The following is a 23450-nucleotide window of genomic DNA, read 5'->3' as shown; positions in this document are numbered from 1 at the left end:
GTTGGTTTGAAACTCAACATTAAGAAAACTAAAATCATGGCATCCGGCCTTCTCAATTCCTGGCAGATAGATGGAGAAGAAATGGAGGTAGTGACAGATTTTATTTTCCTGGGCTCCAAGATCACTGCAGATAGGGACTGAAGCCAAGAAATTAAAAGACGCTTGCTCCTGGGGAGGAAAGCTATGGCAAATCTAGACAGTGTACTAAAAAGCAGAGACATCACCCTGCCAACAAAAGTATGTATAGTCAAGGCTATGGTTTTCCCATAGCCTTGCAATGTATGGCTGTGAAGGCTGGACCATAAGAAAGGCTGAGCGCCAAAGAATCGAGGTCTTTGAACTCTGGTGCTGGAGAAGACTCCTGTGAGTCTCTTGGACTGCAAGGTGAACAAACAAGTCAGTCCTAGAGGAGATCAACCCTGACTGCTCTTTAGAAAGCCAGATCCTGAAGATGAAATTGAAATACTTTGGCCACCTAATGAGAAGGAAGGACTCACTGGAGAAGAGCCTAATGCTGGGAAAGATTGAGGGAAAAAGAAGACAGGGACGACAGAGAACGAGGTGGCTGGATGGAGTCACTGAAGCAGTAGGCGTGAGCTTAAATGGACTCCAGAGGATGGTAGAAGACAGGAAGGCCTGGAGGAACGTTGTCCATGGGGTCGCGATGGGTCGGACACGACTTCGCAACTAACAACAACAACAACTACACACGCCGGTGGGTGTATATGCAGAGATTGTGAAAGAGAGGCCTTTGGCTCATTGACTCTTGTGACTTTTGCCACAGTCATCATCAAGATATACAATAGCTATCAAAAGGGCCTGCTGGCCAGGAATTCAGGGAATTGTAATCCCAACATCCCAGAGAACTCACAAGCTCCCTTTGGCTGGACGAGTTCAAGGAGAGGCCAGTCTAAATGCCCCCTTCCAAGCCCAGGATTTCATTAAGACAGAGAAAAGGCTAATGAAATGGAGCCCCCATCATGCTGAATAATAATAATTTGTCAGAGCAATTCTCGAATACAGCTCATCTGCCTGGAATCCACAGTGTACATCGGACATTAATACAATTGAACAGGTCCAGAGGTACTTCACAAGAAGAGTACTCCACTCCTCTACTCACAATAGAATTCCCTATGCCACCAGACTTGAAATTTTGGGCTTGGACAATCTGGAACTGCACTGCCTGAGATATGATCACAAAATTATCTGCTACAATGTCTTACGTGTCAATGACTTCTTCAGCTTCAACTTCAATAATACACGGGCAAACAATCGGTACAAACTCAAGGTAAACCGCTCCAAACTCGATTGCAGAAAATACGACTTCAGCAACAGAGTGGTCAATGCCTGGAATACTCTACCTGAGTCTGTTGTTACATCCTCTAACCCTCACAGCTTCAGCCTTAAACTCACCCCATTCCTAAGAGGTCCGTAAAAGGGGGCGTGCATAAGCGCACCAGCGTGCCTACCGTTCCTGTCCTACTGTCCTCATTTATTTGTATTCATTTCTTTTGTTCATATCCATGTTTATATTTATACCTGCTATCTTGTACATGTTTGACAAATGAATAAATAATAATAAGGATGGCCAAGAAGAAAATTATATATGATAGCCATAACATAACGATATAAAAACATGAAAAGGAAAGCAAATGGGCTATCTGTCCCTCTTCCCCACTTTCCCAGTGTGCCACCGTCTACCGTTATTGCCCCTCTGAATCTTGATCGAATATATTCCTCTGCTGTATGTCTGTGGAGATTCTCAGGCATCCAAGTCATCATTGTCTCAGACGTGCTTCTTCAAAGGGCAATTGGACTGTGATTTTCCCGCCCCTAAGGAACAAGAACAAAACGTTTCTCTTCTCATCCAAGAAGCTTCATCAGTTATGAGGTGGAAGCTTACATACTGACAGTTCCTCTCTTCCTCTGCTCTTCGAAAGCGTGTAAATGCATCTGCAGTTCCCAGGTGGCTCAGCAGGGGCCGCTATCGCACTGAAGCTGCTCTGCAAACGCCCACTCTCTCCAGCAGCCTCTGTCCCCGCCAAGCAAGAAAAAGAAGACGGGACGCGTTGCAGATATCGGAGCTTTGATTGCAGCTCACCGATTGGTGATTCGCAATAAGGGCCCGCTTGGCAACACAGGCAGTCGCGGGCAGGCAGAAGGCAGCGCTCCCGAGATCAGCCGCTGCTGTTCCGGGAATCTTGGGCTGGGTCTGCTACCCTCCCTGCAGGCTGGAAGGAGCGGCTTCCCAGGGGAAGGAACATCTGCCGTCTGCGGGTGTTTCGGAGGTACTAAAGGGCTAGAAGGCTGGAATCGGTCTAGCCTTTTTCCAGCTTGAAGCCTTCTGGATGCCTTGGGACTACACTACCTAGAATTCCCACCCAACGCACCCTAGGGTCTCAGTATTATTTTTTTTTTTGGAAGGCATCGAGTTGTGAAAGATTGCTGTAAATGCCATATCAGTGTTATTAGAATCCTTTCCAGAGTTCCCTCCCTTCAGTCATCTGATCCTGAAAGGTAAAACTTCCTTTGAACAAAGCTTGATTCCTGCTGGTGATTTACATGGATCTATCCATACAGTTTTCTTGACAGCATACAGAAATGGTTTGTCCCTGCCTTACGGGATCTTCTCCTCTCCTCTCCTCTCTTCCTGCTTTGACCTTTTCCTGCCAAATATTAACTTGGACTAATCCTGCTTAGTTTCTGAGATCTAATCCTATGCTACTATATTCTCATTTTGCATCCCCAATGCATAGATATTACTGGGATAGAAAAGCCGACTTCAAATTTCTTCATTCAGTTGTAAAATTAACCTTGGAACACTTGCTTTCTCGGTCACATCAAGGAGAATTGTTAAAAGAGTATAATCTGTTCTCCTGTTACATATGTTAATGTCTTGTTTACTTGGCCCACTAAAGAATAATATAATAACACTGAATGGGTTTGCCCAACAGGTAAGCCTGTAGATGGGCTAGAATGCAAAAAATTGGAGAAATGGAGGGAGCTAGATTTGTAGAAGGTTACGACTGAATAAATACAATAAAGTAGGCTAAATTATTCCAGTTTTGCAATCGTTATTACCAATACCTGCTTCAGACAACATAACCCAGCCTATACATCACCAGATGCATAACACTGTAATCAGATCAACTCCTAATAGAAACCAAACAATAAATGGCGACACTTTTGGATGAAAGTGTGTGGAACAAATCATAAACTATTGATGTCAAATAATCTGCTATGCTTAGTCTGTATGGAACAGAAACTAAAGAGCTAGAGGAAGAGATAAGAGATGTTGTAAAAATTGAAGTTGAAAAAATATTCCCAAAATTTCAAAGTGGAAAAAATCCTAATTGCTGTTAGAACAAACTGTTATGATAACCAAACAAGAAGAAAAATGTATAATGACTAAATGCAGGTTTCCAACATTGTGCAAGTAATCAGGAATGCCAACAAATGGAGAGAATAAACAAGAAAAAAATAGATTTTTAAAAAAGATAACCAGAGAAATCATAGAAAAATTTACTGTTAAGGCAGAATTCTCAAGTGTAATCACAAAAAAGGCTACTGGAAGCAAAAGAGACAAATAAGATGAAAGACAACACCTTTTATAAACAATTTTACAGAGTAACAGAAACATTTACAGGAAATTTATTCAAAGATTAACTCCATTAGAAAGGAAATGTAACATTCAAGAATAGACCATTTGTCAAATATGCAAGTAGAAAGCATAGATGAAATTACCTATTGAACTTTTTAAACTTGCATAAGAAGAGAAAATTAAAATGCAGACAACCTGAAATTAACAACAATGGAGCAAGACTTTGTGGCTGGAGAATGGAAAAGATATGTGTATGTATGGTGAAGAAAGAAGATGGAAAAGCATTTACAAATTATCAAGCCACTATGCTAATTCCTCTCACAAGCAATGTCTGACTTGATTTTAGAAAAACAGAAAAAGAATCAAGGCATATGTATATATAGAGAGAGAGCCTACATACCAATACCAAATAAAAGGGACTTTAACGAAGTGTGCAAGCTATTCATTTCACATGCTAGGAAAATGATGTTTAGGATTATCCAATAAGATTAGAAGCCCACACTTAAAGGGAGATGCCAGATGTTCAAGCTGAATTTTGAAAAGGCCAAGGAGCAAGAGACGTTGCTGCTGATGCATGTTGTATAATTGAGAAAAATAAGTAATACCAAAAAGAAGTCAATATGTGCTTCATTAATTATAGAAAGGCCTTTGAATCAACCATGATCAAACTGGGATGTCCTTAGCAAAACAAGAACCTCAGAACATTTCATTGCCCTCTTATGAAACATGATGTATAGAGGACAGGAAGCACAGTACAAACAGCACATATAGAAATGGACTGACTCCAGGTGGACAAAGGACTGAGTCAAGGCTATTGTATGCTAATTATACTTTAAGGAGATCGCATTGGAAGATGAGGACCATAGTTTTAAAACTGGAGAAAGAAATATCAATAACTTTGCTATGCTGATGACATTACCCTGATAGCCAAAATCTTGTAACTCTAGCAATGGAAGTCAAAAAAGCACAATGAAAATTAAGGGAGTAAGATTTAATATGAGCCAAACTAATGACAACAGATATAGCAACCAGCCTTAGAACTATACTAAAGGTACTGAAAGGATGGGTAGCTTCTACCTTTTAGAATCAATTATCAACAGTAAAGGAACTAGCAGTCAAGAAATATTTTTCCAACTGGCACTTGGTAGGGTTAATATGAAGGCCTGGAAAAAATTTTTTTTTGAGATGTCGTTATGTGCCTTTATCTACAAAGACCTCACTTGCAAGCTGTGGCTTTCCCTGCGGAGAAAAGAAAGTCTGTGGAAATGAAATGAAAGTTGGACTTTGAAGAAGAAGATGATAGAAAAACTGTTGTCATCTCTGAACTTTGGTGTTGGAATAGACTCTTGAGAATACCATGGATAGCTACAAAAACACTATGAGAAGCCCGTAATGTTGGGAAAGGTGAAAGGAAAGGACAATCATCAGCAGTGATAGGGTTTAATTATGGTGGCAATGAATCTATCTTTATAAACATGAAGGGGCAAATTGGAGACAGATTGTCCTATGTAGTTGCTGAGAGTTAATACCAATTTGATAGCACATATGTACAATAAGTGGCTCAGTGAGAATATTCTCAGTGAGAATATTCTGTTCTGGCTTCCAGGGGACACAGTGGCTCAGTGGCTAAGATTCTGAGCTTGTTGATAAAAAGGTCAGCAGTTCAGCGGTTCGAATCCCTAGTGCCGCACAATGGAATGAGCTCCCATTGCTTGTCCCAGCTTCTGCCAACCTAGCAGTTTGAAAGCATGTAAAAAATACAAGTAGAAAAATAGGAACCATCTTTGGAGGGAAGGTAACAGTGTTCCGTGCGCCTTTGGTCATGCCGGCTACATGACCACGGAGACATCTTCAGACAGTGCTGGCTCTTCGGTTTTTAAATGGAGATGAGCACCACCCCCTAGAGTCTGGAACGACTAGCACATATGTGGGAGGGGAACTTTTACTTTTACCTTTTATGTACAATAAGCATATCAGAACACCTGGTAATTCTTCTGAGGATCCTTTATAATGAACAGGAGGCTATTGTAGGAAATGAATTTGCAATTGAACATTTTGTCATTTGCAAATAACAGCAGTTAGCTAAAGTAAAAGAGGTCTGGTGGAGCTCATTACAAAATTAATAAGATGAAATTAATATATGATTAAATACAATAATAAATAAAAATGAAAACCCTTTAATATTGAGACAACAAATAAAATGTCAACCACTATGCTTTGTGAACTCAGAGTGAGCAATGAAAAACAAAGGTAGCACAGTTTTGGGGTTTTTTGGGGTGTGTGTGGCTCAAATAGATATAAATGGACAATGTGATGGAAAAGTGAATAAGAGAAGGAAGGAAATTTCCAACTTACACAACAAAATGAAGTGTAGGTATATTTCTATCACAACAAAAATTGGAATACTAAAGCATTGGTATTTCTAATGAAGTGATTGACTGGATAGCTGTGAAAGTTTGACATTGAGAAAAAATTGACAGAAAGGATAGATTCCTCTGAATTATGTCCTGGATCTTGGGCTTGTAGGCAAGAGCTCAGCAGAATTTTCTGAATTCTGAGCATAGCCTTTCTAGACTTTAGGGCTCAGCTCAATAAGAATCTATATTGGTACTAAGAAAAAGCCACTAAAATAGTTGATTACTTTCTGATAATGTGAAAATACTATTGCCTCTAGCTCTCAACTCCCATACTGGAAATAGTTACTGGGAGTACAGTGGGTTAAAGAAGAGTCAGTCAATTCCAGATCAAATAGTTTCCAGCTGCTGCTTTGTAATAAGCTCCCCTCATCTGCTATCTAATCATCAATGAACGTACCAACCTGGCATGTATTACTGAGACCTGGCTGGGCCCAGAAAGGAGGGTGGTCCTTTAAAGATATACCCAGTTGGATTCCAGATATGTCATCAGCCAAAACTCTGGGACAGGGGTTAAGGTTAAAGCTTTATGGCTTTTAGGTGTGCTGCCCCACAGGTCACCGGATGTGAGGCCCTGTTTATGAAGTTGGGCTCTAAGGATTAGTTGGGAATGTTGCTAGTGTACCAGCCTCCCTACTGCACAGCAACCTGCTTGCCTGAGTAACATGAGACTGTTTTTTGGTTTGGTGGTGGAGTTCCCTAGACTTACGCTCTTGAGAGATTTCAATCTGCCTTCTCTAGGAATAGGATTTGAGATGGCTTGGTAGTTCCTCCTGGACTCCCGACTCCCGCTTGAAGAGCAAGAGGTGATCGCCATTGAGAAGGATTTTGCGCAGCTTCATATTATGTGCTAGTTACACCATTCCTGAATTGGGTGTGTGTGTGTCACAGTTACTCATAGCCATAGTCACCTCCCAATTGGATAACTGATGTGTTGTACCTGGGGCTGTCCTTGAACAGTATCTGGAAGCTTAAGCTGGTACAAAATACAGTGGTACAGGCAATTATGTGTGCTTCTAAAGCAGCACATTACCCTTCTGCTCCATGAGCTGCATAGGTGTACAATTAAACAAACAGCTAAAAGTAAACCATCATGAAAATATATATTTTATTAGAACACATTCTGCCGAGGTCATTCAGCAATCAAAAAAATAATATCCGATGGAAACCGAAATTCCCCTGGCCCAAAGCCATGCCTTTGAGACCTTCAGAAAGGCAGGCAGGATTGAAGCTGCTTAGATCTTGAGGGGAATGATTTTTTGTAGGCAGGCAAAATGACAGAGAAGTCGTGTCTCCTGACTCCTGCAAGATGACATTGCTTAAAAGATGGGATCTGGAGCGCTCTGACCTTGTCAGATCTTATTGGATGGGCAAAAATGATTTGAGATAGTCAGTCCCGCAAATAACATGGTCTCGTAAACTAGCTTCTTCAATATAATTCCAACTTACTCATTTGCATCCGTATTTATTTTATTTAAAATATGTTTAGTCTGCCCATTATCCAGCAGATCCCTTCTGTAAACACTTTCAGTTATCCAGCAAACACTGGGGAGATTCTGTTGTAATCCTCTCTTACATGGGAGAAAGTAGAACTGAAATTAACAGAGGAAACATTACAGTAAACAAACCATGATACCAGTGTGGTTGCTGGCCTGCCAAAGATCGGTTACTATTTTCAAAAAATAGCATTGGTTGTTATACGTTTAGAGAAAGTGGGAGTTCTAAGTTTTCTGGGAACATTTTTTCCAGAAAATTAAAATGGTGAAAATTCATCAATAACCCTTTTTTTAAACCATATACACATATATCACAAAGATATAGAATAGCTTTTCCCAACCTAAAAAAAAATCTGGAACGCTTCTTCAGACATTTTGGGGCACAACTTGACAATACTGGATGGGAATTATGGGAGTCAAAGTCCAACATATCTGAAGGGCACCAAGGTAGGGAAGGCTATTACCTACGGTTACAACTTAACTGTGTTTTGCTTTTGCCTGTGTCTCTTTTATTCATATTATTTTATTCATTCTTTTATTTATTGATTGTGCGAATAATTTACTAAACTCTTCCTTGGAACTTTTCCTTATACATTGGAGATTAATTGCCTGACAATTATACTATTCTTGTCTATTTGTGTGTGCCTAGCTGGATTGCAAATTTATTTGTGTACCTATATATTGAACCAAATGTGTTAAAATAAGAATGCACATGAAAACTGTCTCAATCCATGATTGTACTGAGCATAGTCAGCTACCTATGATGTTTTATACAGCACACCCACCCAACTACAGACCCTCCGGATATGCTGAGTTACAACTCACATCATTTATAGCCAACAGAGAAGATACCTTCTTGGAAAAATCTTACAGAGCACATTTATGCCACTTGTAATGATGCCTTGGGGACACTATGTAATCAATGATACCTTGGGGGCATTATGTCTGATATGTCAGTCATTTGTCAGATTATAAACTAAAACATTTCAGCTGGTTACTGGAGCTATCTACTGTGTGCATGTGTTTTTATTAAAACATCCTTGTGCCACACGTTTTTAGGAGTCTGTGTACTGACTCATATAGGCATATGTACCGATCCCGTTTTTGGATGCAGTTTGCTTTTGGCTTATCCATATATGACAATTACTCCATTTTCACAAGATAATAGAATTACACGGTTGGAGGGGAGATCTGCTCATCTAGTCCTGCCTATTTGTCATCTCCAATGGCTATCCAATCTTTGCTTGAAAACCTCCAGTGACTGAATCCCAGGACTTCAGGAGAGAGGTGGTTCCATTGCTTGACACCATCATTCTCAGTCAGAAAATTCCTCATTTTGAGTAAAAATTTCCCTCCTAAAGCTTCTACCCATTTCCCTACCTTTCTACCCTTGTTCCCTGTAATAGACCCTCAAATATTGGAAAAGTGCTTTTTTGTTCCCCATTATTCTACTCTTAATTGGACTAGACAGCAATGGCTGTTTATTTGTGGACTTCAACTCCCAGAGTTGTCTGAGGAACTCTGGGAGCTGAAGTCCGCAAGATTTAAAGTTGCCAAGATTGGAGACCCCTGATCTACATGGTCACAGCTAGAACTTGTTAAACTTCTTAAAAACCCATGGGGAATCAATCAGTTCAGACATGCTGGATTGAATTAACACCACACACGAAACCTGAAATCCGGATTAATAAACCATAAGTACTGGACTCCCTTAAAATATTGTTCCAAAATAAATGAGAATGATGGCTTGACTCACATGCAACATTCCTGGAGAATGACTGGATTCCTAGACTTGCAGAACTACAAACTATAACCCTCTTCTGCAGAAAGAGAAATGTCAGATGCTGCTCTCATACGGAACAAAAGCCAGGATTTTTAAGCTATGATGTGCTAAATCAGCCATCATGACCTGATTCATACATAACATACCATAACTGAGAGCCAGTTTTGTGTAATGGCAAAGGAGACTGAGTCCTAGTTTGGCTGGGTAGTTTTGGGCCAGTCTGTCTCTTTCAACCCACCTCACAGGGTGGTTGTCGTAGGGAAAATAGAAAGTGTTTTCGATACAGTATGTTTGCTGCCTAGAGTTGATTAGATAGATAATATCTAATAATAATCGTTAACATTCACTTACCAATCAAGGTGAGATAAATGAATCCCACTTTGGCTTAGCGCACATCTGTGTGAACGGAAGGACCAATGGCTTGTCCATCCAGTGAAAGAAATGTCAAAGGCACATCATATCTCAAAGCCATGAATAAGATACACAGTGAAGGGAGTCTCCTTCCCTCACTGTCAGAGACGAGGTTGCCCTGGGTTTTCCCCTCCTTCTTGTGATCACAGCTTCTTGCTAACCAAAAAGGTCATAAAGAGTTGGTTGGCAATACCTTTAGGCCAGACTGGCCTATAACCAGGTTGACCACACTTTCCTGGCTACCCAAGATACAATTCTGGTCACACCCAATGGATCACCTGACCTCTCCTCATCTTCTCTTTGTGGCAGGACTCTCTTGGCTTAAGGAGGAAAAATCGTATTCGGGAAGATAAAAGACTGGTGGGGAGGGAGAAAAAAAAGCTTTAAATTTAGGGCTGGGGACCAGGACGGCACTATCGTGAATAAATCGGGCTTTGCAAGACGGAGGGAAACTGTTTTGACGAAAGCACCCCAGACTTTCCAGCTAAAATATTTGCAGATTTCTGCCAATGTTTAATAACGGTTGGCTTGTGTCCCTTTAAAAAAAAAAACAACACCACCCAAACGACGGCAATTCCCAGGTTGTCAAAACTGAAAAGAAGAGAGCGCCTCTGAGCATATACAGCATGCATGCCCCTTTTTTTCTCCTCCGCCTCGGGTAACAAATCCCCGCCTGCCCTCTTCCTTCCCACCCGCACTCGCGGGAGATAAAAGACGAAAGAGGAGGGCGTGTTAAGCTTTCCGAGAAGGGGAGCTCCCCCACCCACCCTCGCTGAGTCTCGACCCTCCGCTCTTCTTTCCCTCGCGCCATCGCTTCCTTTGAAGGAAGGGAAGCCCCCCGCCTCCCCCCCGCCACCAGCCCCGTCCGCCAAGCACACCCGGTACAGCACGGCTGTATGCGGATCTCCTTCCAGCCGCCGAAGGGTTAAGGCAGACGTCGGGGAGAATAACGCGCGCGCTCTCTCTCTCTCACACACACACACCGAGACACCACACCATACGCTGGAGGTGTGCAGCCGACAGCCACGCTACACGGCTACAGCCGGCCTCTGGGCGGATGTGTGTGCGTGAAAGCGGGAGACATAACACAGACAGACAGACAGGCACCGCGGCAAGGGGGATGAGGAGCCGTCAGGGACAGGGCGCGAGGAGGTAAACAAACAATAACCGCACCCCCCCCTTACACACACACACACAACACACACACGCATACACACACCCTCCCTCCTTCCCGCCCTCCCTCCCGCCGCCTTCTCTGCTCTCCTCCCTGATCCCCCGCCTCGTTTCGTTCGCCTGATCGAAACCCCGAGGAAGGGTGGATTTTCCTCGGCCGGAACCCACCCAGCGCCCTCAAGATGAGGTCGAAGAAAGCTCCCTTCCCCGAGGGGAGATGGGGTCGGTGCTGGGAGTGAAGAGCCTCCTCGGCCGGCCGCCGGCTGCTACACACACACACACAAACAAACAAACACACCTCTTCTTTTCTCCTGCCCAGCCGAGCTTTGGATGGCAGAAAAATCAAAGTCAACTCGCGTATCCAGAGGGGGGACACACACACACAAAAAAATTAAAAAATCGGCGCCGTCGTGGGGAGAAGCAAAATGGTAAGGAATCCTGCCCAGGATTTGGGCAGAGACAACAGGGAGACTTGGGCGGCGGGAGGGTGTCTGTCGGCTCCTATTGTAGTTTCCAGCCTTCCCACCTTAAAAGTTTGCAAGGGGTGGGGGGGAGCGAAAACCACTTATCGTCCATTGAGCCCCGGGTGGGAGGTGGTGTATTTTAAGCCCTTGGGTCGGTCCTACGTCCATGCTCTCTTGGGGCCTGGAGAGAGGGGGAGGAGATTGAAACTACACAAAGGGGGCAGGATTGGGGCTGGGGGACCTTTGGCCTCCATGGGAATTTGCTAGCTTTGAGACAAGCTTTGAAGGAGTTGGTGGGGCGAGGGTAGGGTCAGGGATCAGGAAAGGGCTTGGATTAAATTTGTACCCTATGACTGTCATTAAGTGTTGTAACTTGATGAAGGTATCTTTTCTTTTATGTATACTGAGAGCATATGCACCAAGACAAATTCCTTGTGTGTTCAATCACACTTTGCCAATAAAAAAAAATTTCTATTTTATTCTATTAAGAGCCTATCCTTCATTTTAAAGCAGGTAATGCATGGTGTATTTCTGTAAAGTACCTTTTTTTTTTGCTCCTGATGTTCCCATTTTACAGATGAGACCTTGGCAAAGAAAGACAGGAATTTGCTGGGCACATTTGGGTTCCACAGCAAGATTGTGGGCCTATTTTAATGCATAAGGGAATCTCCAGAGGGTGGGAAAGGGGCAGAGGATACAAACTCAGCTGGGGAAAGTATTTAACTTTTCCTTCCTCTGCAGGCCAATCCTTTCAAATTGTGCTCCAGCACCATTCCAGTCTTTTGCAGGGCAGACCGGCAGACTGGCAGACTTCTCTGGATCACATTTCACAATGGCCTGTGTGTAGACAGTTTTTGTGAGCTTCTGAATGGATATAATATAAGGGCAAGTTGGCTGTGCTTTCCCACAGGGAAGGACCTCTAAAGAACAGAGGATTTATCCCCTGGAATCAACAGAGGGCAGAGACTTCATTAGAGAGACAGGTGACATTTTGGATGACTATGAGGCTTCTTCAAGTCAGGGGTCTCCAACCTTGGCAACTTTAAGACCTGTAGTCTTTAAGCTTTGCTGGCCGAGGAATTCTGGGAGTTGAAGTCCACAGGTCTTAAAGTTGCCAAGGTTGGAGACCCCTGCTCTAAGTAGATTCGGTAGGTAACCTCTTTCCCTGCCTCCTCCAGTCCAGAGCCAAGTGGTGGTGGCTGTGGCTTGGTTTGGACTAATAGCTCTCTGGCATAAGTTATCTTGAACTCAGAGCTTGAGTGAAAAAGCATGCCATAAATAGCTTTTCACTGTCACCCTTGGAAACAACTGAGTGGGGAAGGAAATCCCACCAATAAATGTTCACACATCTCCTTACCTGAGATATGTCTACCTTTCTGGAAGTCTTTTGGTGCTATTTGGGAGAGAAAATCTCTTTAGGAACAAACTTTAATGAGCAGCGCAGTTTGTTCACTGGAGGCAGTGACTCTGAATGCCTTATGCAAGATGCCGATTGTGTATATTATTTTACTTCAAATTATCTTAGGAGGAAGCTCTCTTGATTATTACAGGTGTATTAACTTTATTTCAAAATAAATGATCTATGTGCTGTGTTTGGGAGACTGTTCTATTCATTTTGCTAAAAAGGCCCTTGAACATCTGTCCCAAAGGAAATGCTACTGACCCTGATGCCAAATTTGTGACATACACATATGCAGAAAGACAAAACCCATCTCCTATCACAGGATAGACAGGAACCAATTAAACACTGAATGAGTGAAACAAAACAGAAACTGGTAGGAGAGGCATTCCAGCCTGATCAGGGGCAAAACAATGGGACACTGTGGGTCCAAAGCTTACATATCAGAAGGGTGAAAAGCCTGGTTGAAAAGGAGTATTCCTTGTCTTTGCTTCCTGTTAATTCGATGACTAGCAGGATTAATGCTGTCACTGCTGGAAATTCAAACTTCTGAGATCTCTTTCTAATCGCAAAGCAATAGCTGGCCCAGTGCAGGCAAACAAGGAATAAATTCTTTCTAGACTGACCTAGTTTGGTGTATCCTCCCCACTCTTCCTTGTACCCCCCAAGTGGCTTAACTAGAAGAAGCTGTGAGAATTGGGAAGGAAACATCAGAGCAATTGCTCCACTCTATTACATCAAATCTAACCAAGAATTTTGAGCGTTTGCAGGAGGACCAATATATCGCAGCATAATTTGAGTCCTCAGCTGAGAAGCATCTGCAACCCAAAACAGGTTCTCCCAAGGTCCAAAAGGGGATTGGAAGCAGTGAGGTTGTCAGTGTAAGACTTTCAGTAGAAATATAGATTCTGCTCCGTATAATACGTGAGGCCTCAGCAGATGTCTTGGAAGCAAGACACACACCACTGTATTAAAAAATGTGGAGTGGGGGAGAGAATTTATAAGGTCTATAGATTGATATAATCTTTCTATGATTTCCTTCATAAAATTATTAACTGTCCCACTGGAAGGGACTTCCAAACAGGAGTTCCAAATTGAAAAAAAATCAGGTGACCTGTTTTTGCCACGATAGCCAATTCCTTACAGGACTGCTCTGTTCCTCTAAAGAAGTCAGGGAAGGAGGAAATACTTTGCAACAGTTTAGTGACTATTTGATATTTATATGCTTTGGGGAGAGTGCTGTAGGTTTGGGATAGAGTCCAAATCAAAAGATGCTGCAGTCAACCTGTCATCTGGCACCTTGAACTTATTGGCTGAAAGTATTATTAACAGGGAATTTTAAAAATGTACCAAAAAGAGCAAGAGGAGAAGTATGTCTTAGGACAGTAATGGCTAACCTTTTTGCCAAAAGTGGGGGGAGTGCTGGGGGGTTATGTGCCCATACCCATAATTCTATGCGCACGCCCCCGCACCTGCCTGCACAACCACCCCACGCTCCCCACGCTTTTGGCATGTGATGGCACGGTGGGCCCAGTAGGCCCGTTTTTCACTATCCCCAGGCTCCAGAGTCTTTCTAGAAGCCTGGGGAGAGTGAAAACGGCCATCCCCACCCCCCTCGGAGGCCCTCCGGAGGCCGGAAACAGCGTGTTTCTTGCCTTCTGGTGGGCCCAGAAGGCCTGAAAATCAGCTGGCTGGAGCTGAGCTCACGTGCCCACCAATATGGCTCCGCATGCCACCTATGGCACGCGTGCCATAGGTTCACCATCACTGTCTTAGGATCTGACATTCTCTCGGTTTTTCACAAGCTGAGCTCTGTGACAGTATTGTGTGACCCGTTGTATTCTTTTGTGCAAAGTAGAGCTTTCCAGACTCCAGATCCACATTCTTTTATCCACCCTTCCCTTCTTTTCCCTTTCCAAAGTCTCCTGAGTTACAAGAGGGTTGGATGGGGCTGAGAGCCAGGAATCCTGGAGCTCTTGAAAGAGAAAGGAGACCTGGCTGTTGAGTAGATTAGAAGCTGGACTTTTGCTTTGCTGTGAGAAAGGATTTCAAGAGTTAAGCCCTCCAACTCTGTCAGCAGGGAGCTTAGCCCAGCTCAGTTCAGCTCCTGGGAGGGCCCAAGGCAAATTATCCCAGAAGGGTCAGGTGCTCTTCTTTCTCTTGCCAATTTCCTAATCCCCACCTTCCATGGAGAGAGGGGAATGAATGGGAAGCAGGCCCAGGACTAGGAGATGGAGAAGCTTTCAACCGCTTAATCTGTTCTCCCCTCCAGTAACAGATAGAGCAGAAATCTAATAGCCCAAATGTTCTCCTGAAAAAAATCCTCAGACCTACAACTGTGGGGAGAGATAGTCTCTCTCTTTTTTTTTGGCACTACTCCTTACTCTCCTGCATAGTTGCAAATAATTAAACCATGGCTGGGCATCGCAAAGAGGTTGGGAAAGAGAAGAACTGACATGTCACCAAAATTGTTGGATGAAAAATATAGCTGGAGTGGGAGGGAGGTGGAAATCTATATCTCTGCATACGTCAATTCAATTCAGCCTTTATTGTCAAAGCACAACGCGTGTACAATGAGATTGGCTGAGACAACTTGATTTCTGGTTTATTGTTATATTAGTTAATGTAGCCCACCTTCTCTTAAGTGATATAGATGTTACATTAAGCCCTGCCCTCATGTCTAATGGTTTACATAACTTCCACGAGGGTGGATGGGGGGGGGTTTCTTTATTTTTTACACAGAGTGTATCTTATATGGTGTTTTTTATGATAGAAGTGTACCAGAAAAGTAAACCAGTGATTGTGTTAAAATGGTGGCTGATTTGGCAAGGTTTTTTCCCTCCCATCTAGTAGGGTTAATGTTGATTTCTTTTAAAATATCACAAGTATTTTACTTTCCTTGGGTCCTACCAAGTTTATTACAGTAATTAAGTGCTTTGGGAGTAGAGTGATCAACATTTTGGACTCATCATTGGGAAAATATGGACTGGGTGAGGGACAAAATTGAATTTGTATACAATTAGTCCTCAACTTACAACCCAACATTTCTGATACTAAGCAAAACATTTGTTAACTGAGTTTTGTTCCACTTTACTATTTTTCTGGCCACATTTGTTAAGTGAATCGTTATAGTTACTGTAAGTTAGTAATACTGTTGTTGAAGGGGCGCGGTGGCTCAGTGGCTAAGACGTTGAGCTTGTCAGTCGAAAGGTCAGCAGTTCAGCGGTTCGAATCCCTAGTGCCACGTAACGGGGTTAGCTCCCATTACTTGTCCCAGCTTCTGCCAACCTAGCAGTTCGAAAGCACTTAAATGCAAGCAGAAAAAGAGGGACCACCTTGGTGGGAAGGTAACAGCGTTCCGTGCGCCTTTGGTGTTCAGTCATGCTGGCCACATGACCCCGGAGACATCTTCGGACAGCACTGGCTCTTCGGCTTTGAAACGGAGATGAGCACGGCCCCCTAGAGTCGGCAACGATTAGCACATATGTGCGAGGGGAACCTTTACTTTTACCTTTACCTTTAAGTGAATCTGGCTTCCTCCATTGACTTTGCTTGTCAGCAGATCACCAAAGGTTGACGTTACAAGACACGTAACGTCATAATTAAGAATCAGTTGCCAAGCATCTGAATTTTGATTGTGCGATCATGGGGATGCTGCAATGATCATAAGTGTGAAAAATGGGCATAGCTCACTTTTTACAGTGCTATTGTAATTTTGAACAGTCACTAAATGAACTGTTATAAGTTGAAGACTACCTGTACATGTCTAGCAGGACTTAAGGGACTTGCTTCATTCTTCAAAACAACCCCTTGAAAAATGGGGCCGTTTTCAAGTTAAATTATACAAGCTTCATTGAATATCTTGAAAAAGCCCATTTTTCTACTTCTGGGAAGAATATAAGAGGCTCAAGGCAATCATTTTGCTCTTTTAAACCTCCTAAAACATTCCTACTCCTTTCCATTCTTGTTATCATTAATTCACTTATTTTCTGAGGGCCAGAAATGAGGCATCCCGTGGCTCCTGGAAACAGCTAAGAGCATCGTCCAACTGCAAGAAATTTGCCAAAGCACAGACATTTCTTTGGTATGTATTTTGCTTTGAACAGCAAATTTTTACTAGTAATCTCACATTATTGCATACAAATCAGTGTGCAGTTAGAGACTTATCAATACGGGTAGTCCTCAACTTACAATCACAATTGAACCCCAATTTTCTGTTGCTGAGTGAACCATTTGTTAAGTGAGTTTTGCTTCGTTTTACAATCTATCTTGCCATAGAGGTTAAGTGGTAGTGTTAAGCTAGTAACATGGTTGTTAAGTGACTCTTGCTTCCCCATTGACGTTGCTTGTCAGAAGGTTGCAAAAGGTGATCACAGGACCACAGAATACTGCAGCCATCATAAATATGAGTCAGTTGTCAGCATCTGAATTTTGATCACACAATCTTGGGGATGCTGCAATGATCCTAACTGAAAAATGGTCAGAGGTTACAATTTTTAGTGTCATAACTTTGAATGGTCACTAAATGAATTATTGTAAGTTGAGGACTGCTTGTAATGGTATACCACCAGGTCTGTTATTCAGGATAGGGAAAATGATCAGTTTTGGGTTCATTCATTTCTCACCCCTTATATTTGTTTGATCCTGCTTCTGCACTGAGTTTCATTCTCAGTGAATACACTGCTCAAATTTAAACATTAATTCTTCTAACGTATGGCTTTCTGTGTGCAATCTTGTCTGATAATGTATTTTCGCATGCAATTTCCCTAGAATGCTTTTTCCCCACAATTGCTGCCATGATATATGCTTTTCCCTCTCGTAGGCATTTTTGAAAATATTATTTTATGAGAGAATTAGGGGACTCAGAATGGTACAAATGTCGAAGTATAGCTGGGCCATAGTCTGCCTTGTGTGGGAAGTATTAAATTAGCTATGTTCACCAAATTAAGTCTCTTTTTTAAAAACTTGCTGAGAAGTTTTTTATAAAAAGAATACAGTGACTTTAAAATAAAATAAAATGTAATGAAATAAGGTTAGAAGGATCAACTATATCCATAGTTACCTCTTCTGTATAGAAGTGTCTTTTCTATCAGGGCAACCTGGTCTAGAATAGAATAGAATAGAATAGAATTTTATTTATTGGCCAAGTGTGATTGGACACACAAGGAATTTGTCTTGGTGCATATGCTCTCAGTGTACATAAAAGAAAAGATACGTTCATCAAGGTACAACATTTACAACACAATTGATGATTTATATCAATATAAATCATAAGGATACCCAAATAAGGGAAGGAGTATGCCTTTTAGCCCCAATCCAGAAACCTTCGCAGGCAGCCGCTTTCACAACAAACTATTTTGTGTCAGTAAATATAAATTTAACACTCTTCTGTGTAGCTAATCCCTTTTTTTGTGTGAAGGGCATCTATGTCTTTGAATATGGATAAAATGCAGAGCCTTAATTAGCAAAGCTTCCTACTTGATGGTTTTTTTTTTACTGTGGGTGGGTGCTATGGAGCTCAGGCAGGTCTGCAATGCCTACAGGTGACCCTGCAGGGGCTGTGGGTGAGCCAGTCGGGACTGCGACTGAGTGGGTGGTCCTGTGGGCAGATATATGTTACAGAGTGCAAGTAGACAAGGTGGCGGGTAGCTGCTGGGCACTACAGATAGTCCAGGTAGTCCTCTACTTACAACAGTTCATTTAGTGACCGTTCTAAGTTGCAACAGCACTGAAAACAGTGACTTATGACTGTTTTTTACACTTACAACCATCGCAGTGTCCCCGTGGTCCAGGGGTGGATTCTACTTACCTTTACTACCAGTTCACAATGGGATCACAGAAGCTTCTGTGCATGCGCAGATTGATTATGATGACATCCGGGTGGGTGGGCGGAGCCTCCCCCGGTTTTACTACCGGTTCGCAAGAACCGGACAGAACCGGGGGCAACCCACCACTGCCATGGACACGTGGTCAAAATTTGGAGGCTTGCCAGCTGACTCATATTTATGATGGTTGCAGTGTCTCTGGGTCATGTGATCACCTTTTGCGACCTCCTGACAAGCAAAGTCAAATGGGGAAGCTAGATCCACCGTGTTACTAACATAAGAACTGCAGTGATTCACTTAACAACTGTGGCAAAAAAGGTCATAAACAACGGGCAAACGTCACTCAACAAACGCTTCACTTAGCAACGGAAATGTTGGGCTCAATTGTGGTCGTACATCGAGGACTGACTACCTGTACAGAATGTGGGTGAGTCTTATGGAGTACAATATCCCTGGAATCCCTAATGCTGTTGTAGGATTCCTCAGGGGAAAAAAGCAGCAGGAGCAAACTTCCCTGCCAGCTTCTCCATGGATTTTGCTTATGGAAAGCCGGCAGGGAAGGTCACAAATAGAGATCATGTGACTGCGGGATACTGAAACCATCGGAATTGTGAGCTGGCTTGCCAAGTGTCCAAACTGCAAGCATGTATTACAGGGGGTGGGGGAGAGACATGCTGGATCTTCAAGGACCAGTCATAAGTTCCACTCATTCAACAGTTATTGTAAGTTTGAACAGTCGCTGAATGAATGGTTGTAACCCAAGGGCCACTTGTATTATAGACTTTAGGGTGGTAGGCATCAGATGAAGTAATTGGACATTAGCTTGGGTTCAGTTTGAAAGATCACGATCCAGAATGTGCAGCTCTATAGGTGGGGTAAGTATACCGAAGCTTTAGGCCAGGGGTGTCAAACTCAAGGCGTATGGGATGGATCCGGCCTGTGGGGTGCTTAGATCTAGGTCACCCTGGAAACAGTGAAGCACTGGCTTATGGTGCCTCTGCCAGTAAAGACGGAGCTTGGGAGGGCCACACGTGGATCTCCCGGGCTCCGTTTTCGGCCACGACAGCCTCCTGCAGCCCTCTGGATCTTCATTTTCACAGAGGGCTGCAGGAGGCCATTGTAGCCGAAAACAGAGGCCGAGCAAGCCTCGTGCTCAGTTTTTGCTGGCAGAGGTCTGCAGGAGGCCATCGCGGCTAAAAACAGATCCTTGATGAATGACATTGAACTGGTCACACACCCCTGGCCATGCCATCTGGCCCCCCAAGGTCAAACACAACTGTGATCCGGCCCTCAATGAAATTGAGTTTGACACCCCTGCTTTAGGCCCTGTTTCTATTTTGAACATTCTTTGCAGGTAATGAATGTAGATGTGTTTTTAGTGTATCTATTCCTTCCCTGTCACCTGCTTCTTACAAAACAAGAGGATCTTTTTAAAAAGTGGAAAAAGAAAAAGAGGAGTGTATCGCAATGAAAACAGAATATTTGTCCCCATTACTTGGACTTATTGCATCAGTCCACTCCATACGAAGTACTCCCTGTGGGGTTTTAGCCCTTGGCAGAAAATTTCCTGGCTTATGAGGAAGAGATCCTGAAACCACATTGCCTTTTGCTCCCTCTTAATAGCTACTGACTCAGCAGCTGTAGTATAGTTGTCTTGCACTGGTGACCTGCAAGCTCCTTGTCTTTTACTTTAGACAATGCTTATCTTTGTACCCAGGATGTGTAAGTGTGCTGCGACCATATGTCTGAAATTATGAAGTAGCGAATGTATGGAAGCATTGTTAAGCTGCAGCTGTTTCTGAGATGGGTAGACAAAGTTGATAGTATTATTATTCCTCTGCTAGACAAAATGATTCTAGACTAGAGGGATTTGTAATATTGTGTTTTGTTTTGTTTTGTTTTTGTCTCTTCCGTGAGATCAAGGTAGCATTGATGATCTTTCTTTCTCTAGAGAGAGAGAGACTCACTGCTTCGCTGTCACTGGTGAAATTTATGATTAAGGCATTTGTAGTTGGATCTCCCTTATCAGATCCAGCAATATGACTTAGCAACTGGTGTCGTGTCCCACTCCTCCGCTGACAGCTGGGTCGGGGAAATCCGAATCAGGCGTGCCTCTGCAGCTCTGCCAAAGTCCTAGCAAAGTTCTCAAGGCAGGCAGGAGACCTGAAAGTGACTTCAGCAATATAAGGTAGACTTTGCCTGACTCAAAAAATGCCAGAAAGCAGATCCTTTATATAGGCCATGGGGTGTGGCTCCATGATTCAGCGCTTATCCAGGCCTGCCCCTCCCTTCCTTCTGTTGACGCCGCCTATCAATTCTCCTGAAGCGAGGGTCACTCCAGTCTGCAGCTGTTGGTAATTGACCTTCCTCAGGCTCACATGCTGTGGGGGAGGGAGAGGGGTCTAGTTGCTCTGTTTGCCTGGGCATGGAGCCAGGGTGGGGGCTGGAGGCGCTTCTTCTTCCTTAGCCTGTCTGGGCATGGAGCCAGGGCTGGGGCCGGGAGGCATGTTAGGGCATTCCTCAGCGTTCGGAAGCAGATAAGACGGGCCCGGCTGCGGGGAAAGCGGACGAAACACAACAACTGGCATCTCGACTGCTTTGGGTGTCAGAGACCCCATTGAATCCCAAAAGGGCATTCAAACTCCCGGCCCTCCCCTGAATAAAAATGGCTACCATTTCACATAACTACAAAGCCTGTGAAATTCAGCATTCATGCATGACGTCTACGTGATCTGGACATTCTTGTATGAGCTCTCCGGGAATCTGGTAGATCTCCTGAGATGATGGCTACTTTTGATTTCAAAAGTGTTGAAGTATTGGGAGGAGATGCTCAGGCCATCATGTGATGGTATCCAGGACCTGAAAAGGTGATGTACCCTTGATCTGTTTCAGCTCTCCCAGCTTAATGTCTCTCCAGATGTTTTGGAGGGCAATCCTTAACACCTCCATTCTGACACAAGAGAAGGCCACTTTATGTACTATGCAATAGACAGAGGAATGCATTCTTCAAAGGGGAGAAATGGCTGCTTCTGAAACTTGTTTATACTCCCAGTGGCCACCTCTGCTTGCAGGAGATTGCTATTTATAACTGTGCTCTCTCAACTGCGGCTGCTGCTGCACCAACTCTCAAGTCAGAGGAGAACAAGGGAGCAAGTGGCAAAAAGAGGCCCACTCCATTATTGACCATGAAGGAAGAAGGTTGTATGGGAGGATTCGAAGCAGCTTTGTTTCTTTGCCTGCAGACGACGAAGCAAGTTTCCTGTAGCAGGAAACCCCAGGCACTGCACTGCAGTATTGTATACAGAAACTTAGCCAGGAAAGATTAATTTCACATCAATTCTTCTCCAGCTTTTTATTTTCTTTTTGTTCTAGAGTTGAAAGAGTTTCAGATGTGACTTTCTCATTCGTCTCCTAAACACTCTAATCCAGTATCTTCTGCTTTCTGGGTACTTATATCAAAATCACTCTTTAAAACAATCAATTTGTTACATCAATCAATATCTAGAATTCATAAACAATAACTTATCATTCGTCTGACATTAGTGCGGCTTCTGCATTGAGATTCTCTGGGATTCCGTGTCAGACACAGAATTCTATATCAATATAGTGGTTTTTTTTTAAATCAGCGGGTGCTGAAGACCAAACAGCATATCCTTATGATTTACTCAGAGCTCTTAGAATTGTGCTGTGAGAATTGTGTGCCGCTTGGAAGTTTGCAAATTTCAGTCCATCTCAGTCACAAAAGTGGCCTTTGGAGTTTAATGAAACTCAAGGCAACAGGTTATGGTGTTGGACAATTACAGGACATGCTATGATTATATCTGTGCTTTGAATATAGGGCCCAGCAATAGTGAACAGTATGATAACAGTCTCCACCATCTCTTTTCAAATCTGCCAAGCAAAAGGGTGAAATTCCAAATCTATTATTAACTTATTCATGTCTTTATTTTCTGTCCCTGATAATGCCTGTGTGTGGTATTCACATAGGCTCCTTGCAAATTTGAGCTATCACTTTGCTTTCTTTTTGCTTGTCATTGTTCCCTTTCAAAAACCACAATTGTAATGGGCAGCAATAAAGTGCATCTGAGATCACAATGTGGTTATACCTCCAAATAGAGCACCCTGGATAAATGTTACCAGAAATAGGAGTGCTTCCAATTTTTTTGCTCAGACCCTTCGGATGTCAAATAGACTACTCTTTCGCAAATGTATAAGGCTGTCCTGGTACATTTTATACTAGGATCTCTGTGGTACTCGTAGTTCTAACCCATCTGCAGAATGCCAGTTGGGCAAGACTGGTATAAAGGCTTCTGAATTCAATCTACCAAACTTTAATCTTTTTTGTAACCCACACCCAGAATGATTGTGCATGAATTTTTAATTTCTGTGCTATGTGGCCTGTATGGTTGGGATGATTAAGCAGCCAGTCTTCGCTGTCTTCCCCTTGACAATAGCTGCAAAGCGCTACGTCTTCCAACTGGCAGGCATTTTTGTTGGTTCATCTGCTTGCAGCCACTGTGGCTGTGACTCCACGTTGAACTAGTGTTTTAAAGTCAGAGATTGAACATATTGATTTGACTTACAAAGATTGAAATATATTGATTTGATGCTAAGCTGGGGTTTCTTTACTTTGATTTACACCTGGGGCTAATCCATGGTTTCTTTCATCATGATTTACTGAATAAAGCACAGTAGGGTGGATTTGTGCAACCCACCATATCACAAACCCTGTTTTACAGACCCGTGGTGGCTAAGTTCATATAATACACTCAGCTTATGACTAGGCAAAGCAAGCATGGCCAAATGTGACATGGAAACCCACTATTTCTGATCTTGCATCAGGCAGGATTTCTAAGAACAGTATATCATGCACACCATGTTCCT

General features: G+C 43.0%; 1 protein-coding gene across 8 annotated transcripts in view; it reads left to right on the top strand.

Annotated features, from left to right (window-relative positions):
• Nucleotides 1-2269: 2269 nt before the first annotated feature.
• Nucleotides 2270-23450, top strand: part of CCDC120 (coiled-coil domain containing 120) — a 48075-nt gene continuing 26894 nt past the window's right edge. Inside the window, exons 1-3 of one of the 8 annotated variants that reach the window (XM_058169850.1) lie at nucleotides 10755-10857; nucleotides 11198-11306; nucleotides 16742-16825. Coding sequence is in view for 2 of the 8 variants with exons in the window: in XM_058169841.1 (XP_058025824.1) it covers nucleotides 11096-11306 (211 nt within the window). In the remaining 6 variants the exon portion in view is untranslated. The other 7 variants (XM_058169849.1, XM_058169847.1, XM_058169852.1 and 4 more) reach the window with 7 other exon arrangements.

The sequence above is a fragment of the Ahaetulla prasina genome, chromosome 2 (genome assembly GCF_028640845.1).
Source record: "Ahaetulla prasina isolate Xishuangbanna chromosome 2, ASM2864084v1, whole genome shotgun sequence".
Lineage (NCBI taxonomy): Eukaryota > Metazoa > Chordata > Lepidosauria > Squamata > Colubridae > Ahaetulla > Ahaetulla prasina.
This window is presented reverse-complemented; position numbering and strand designations above follow the sequence as displayed.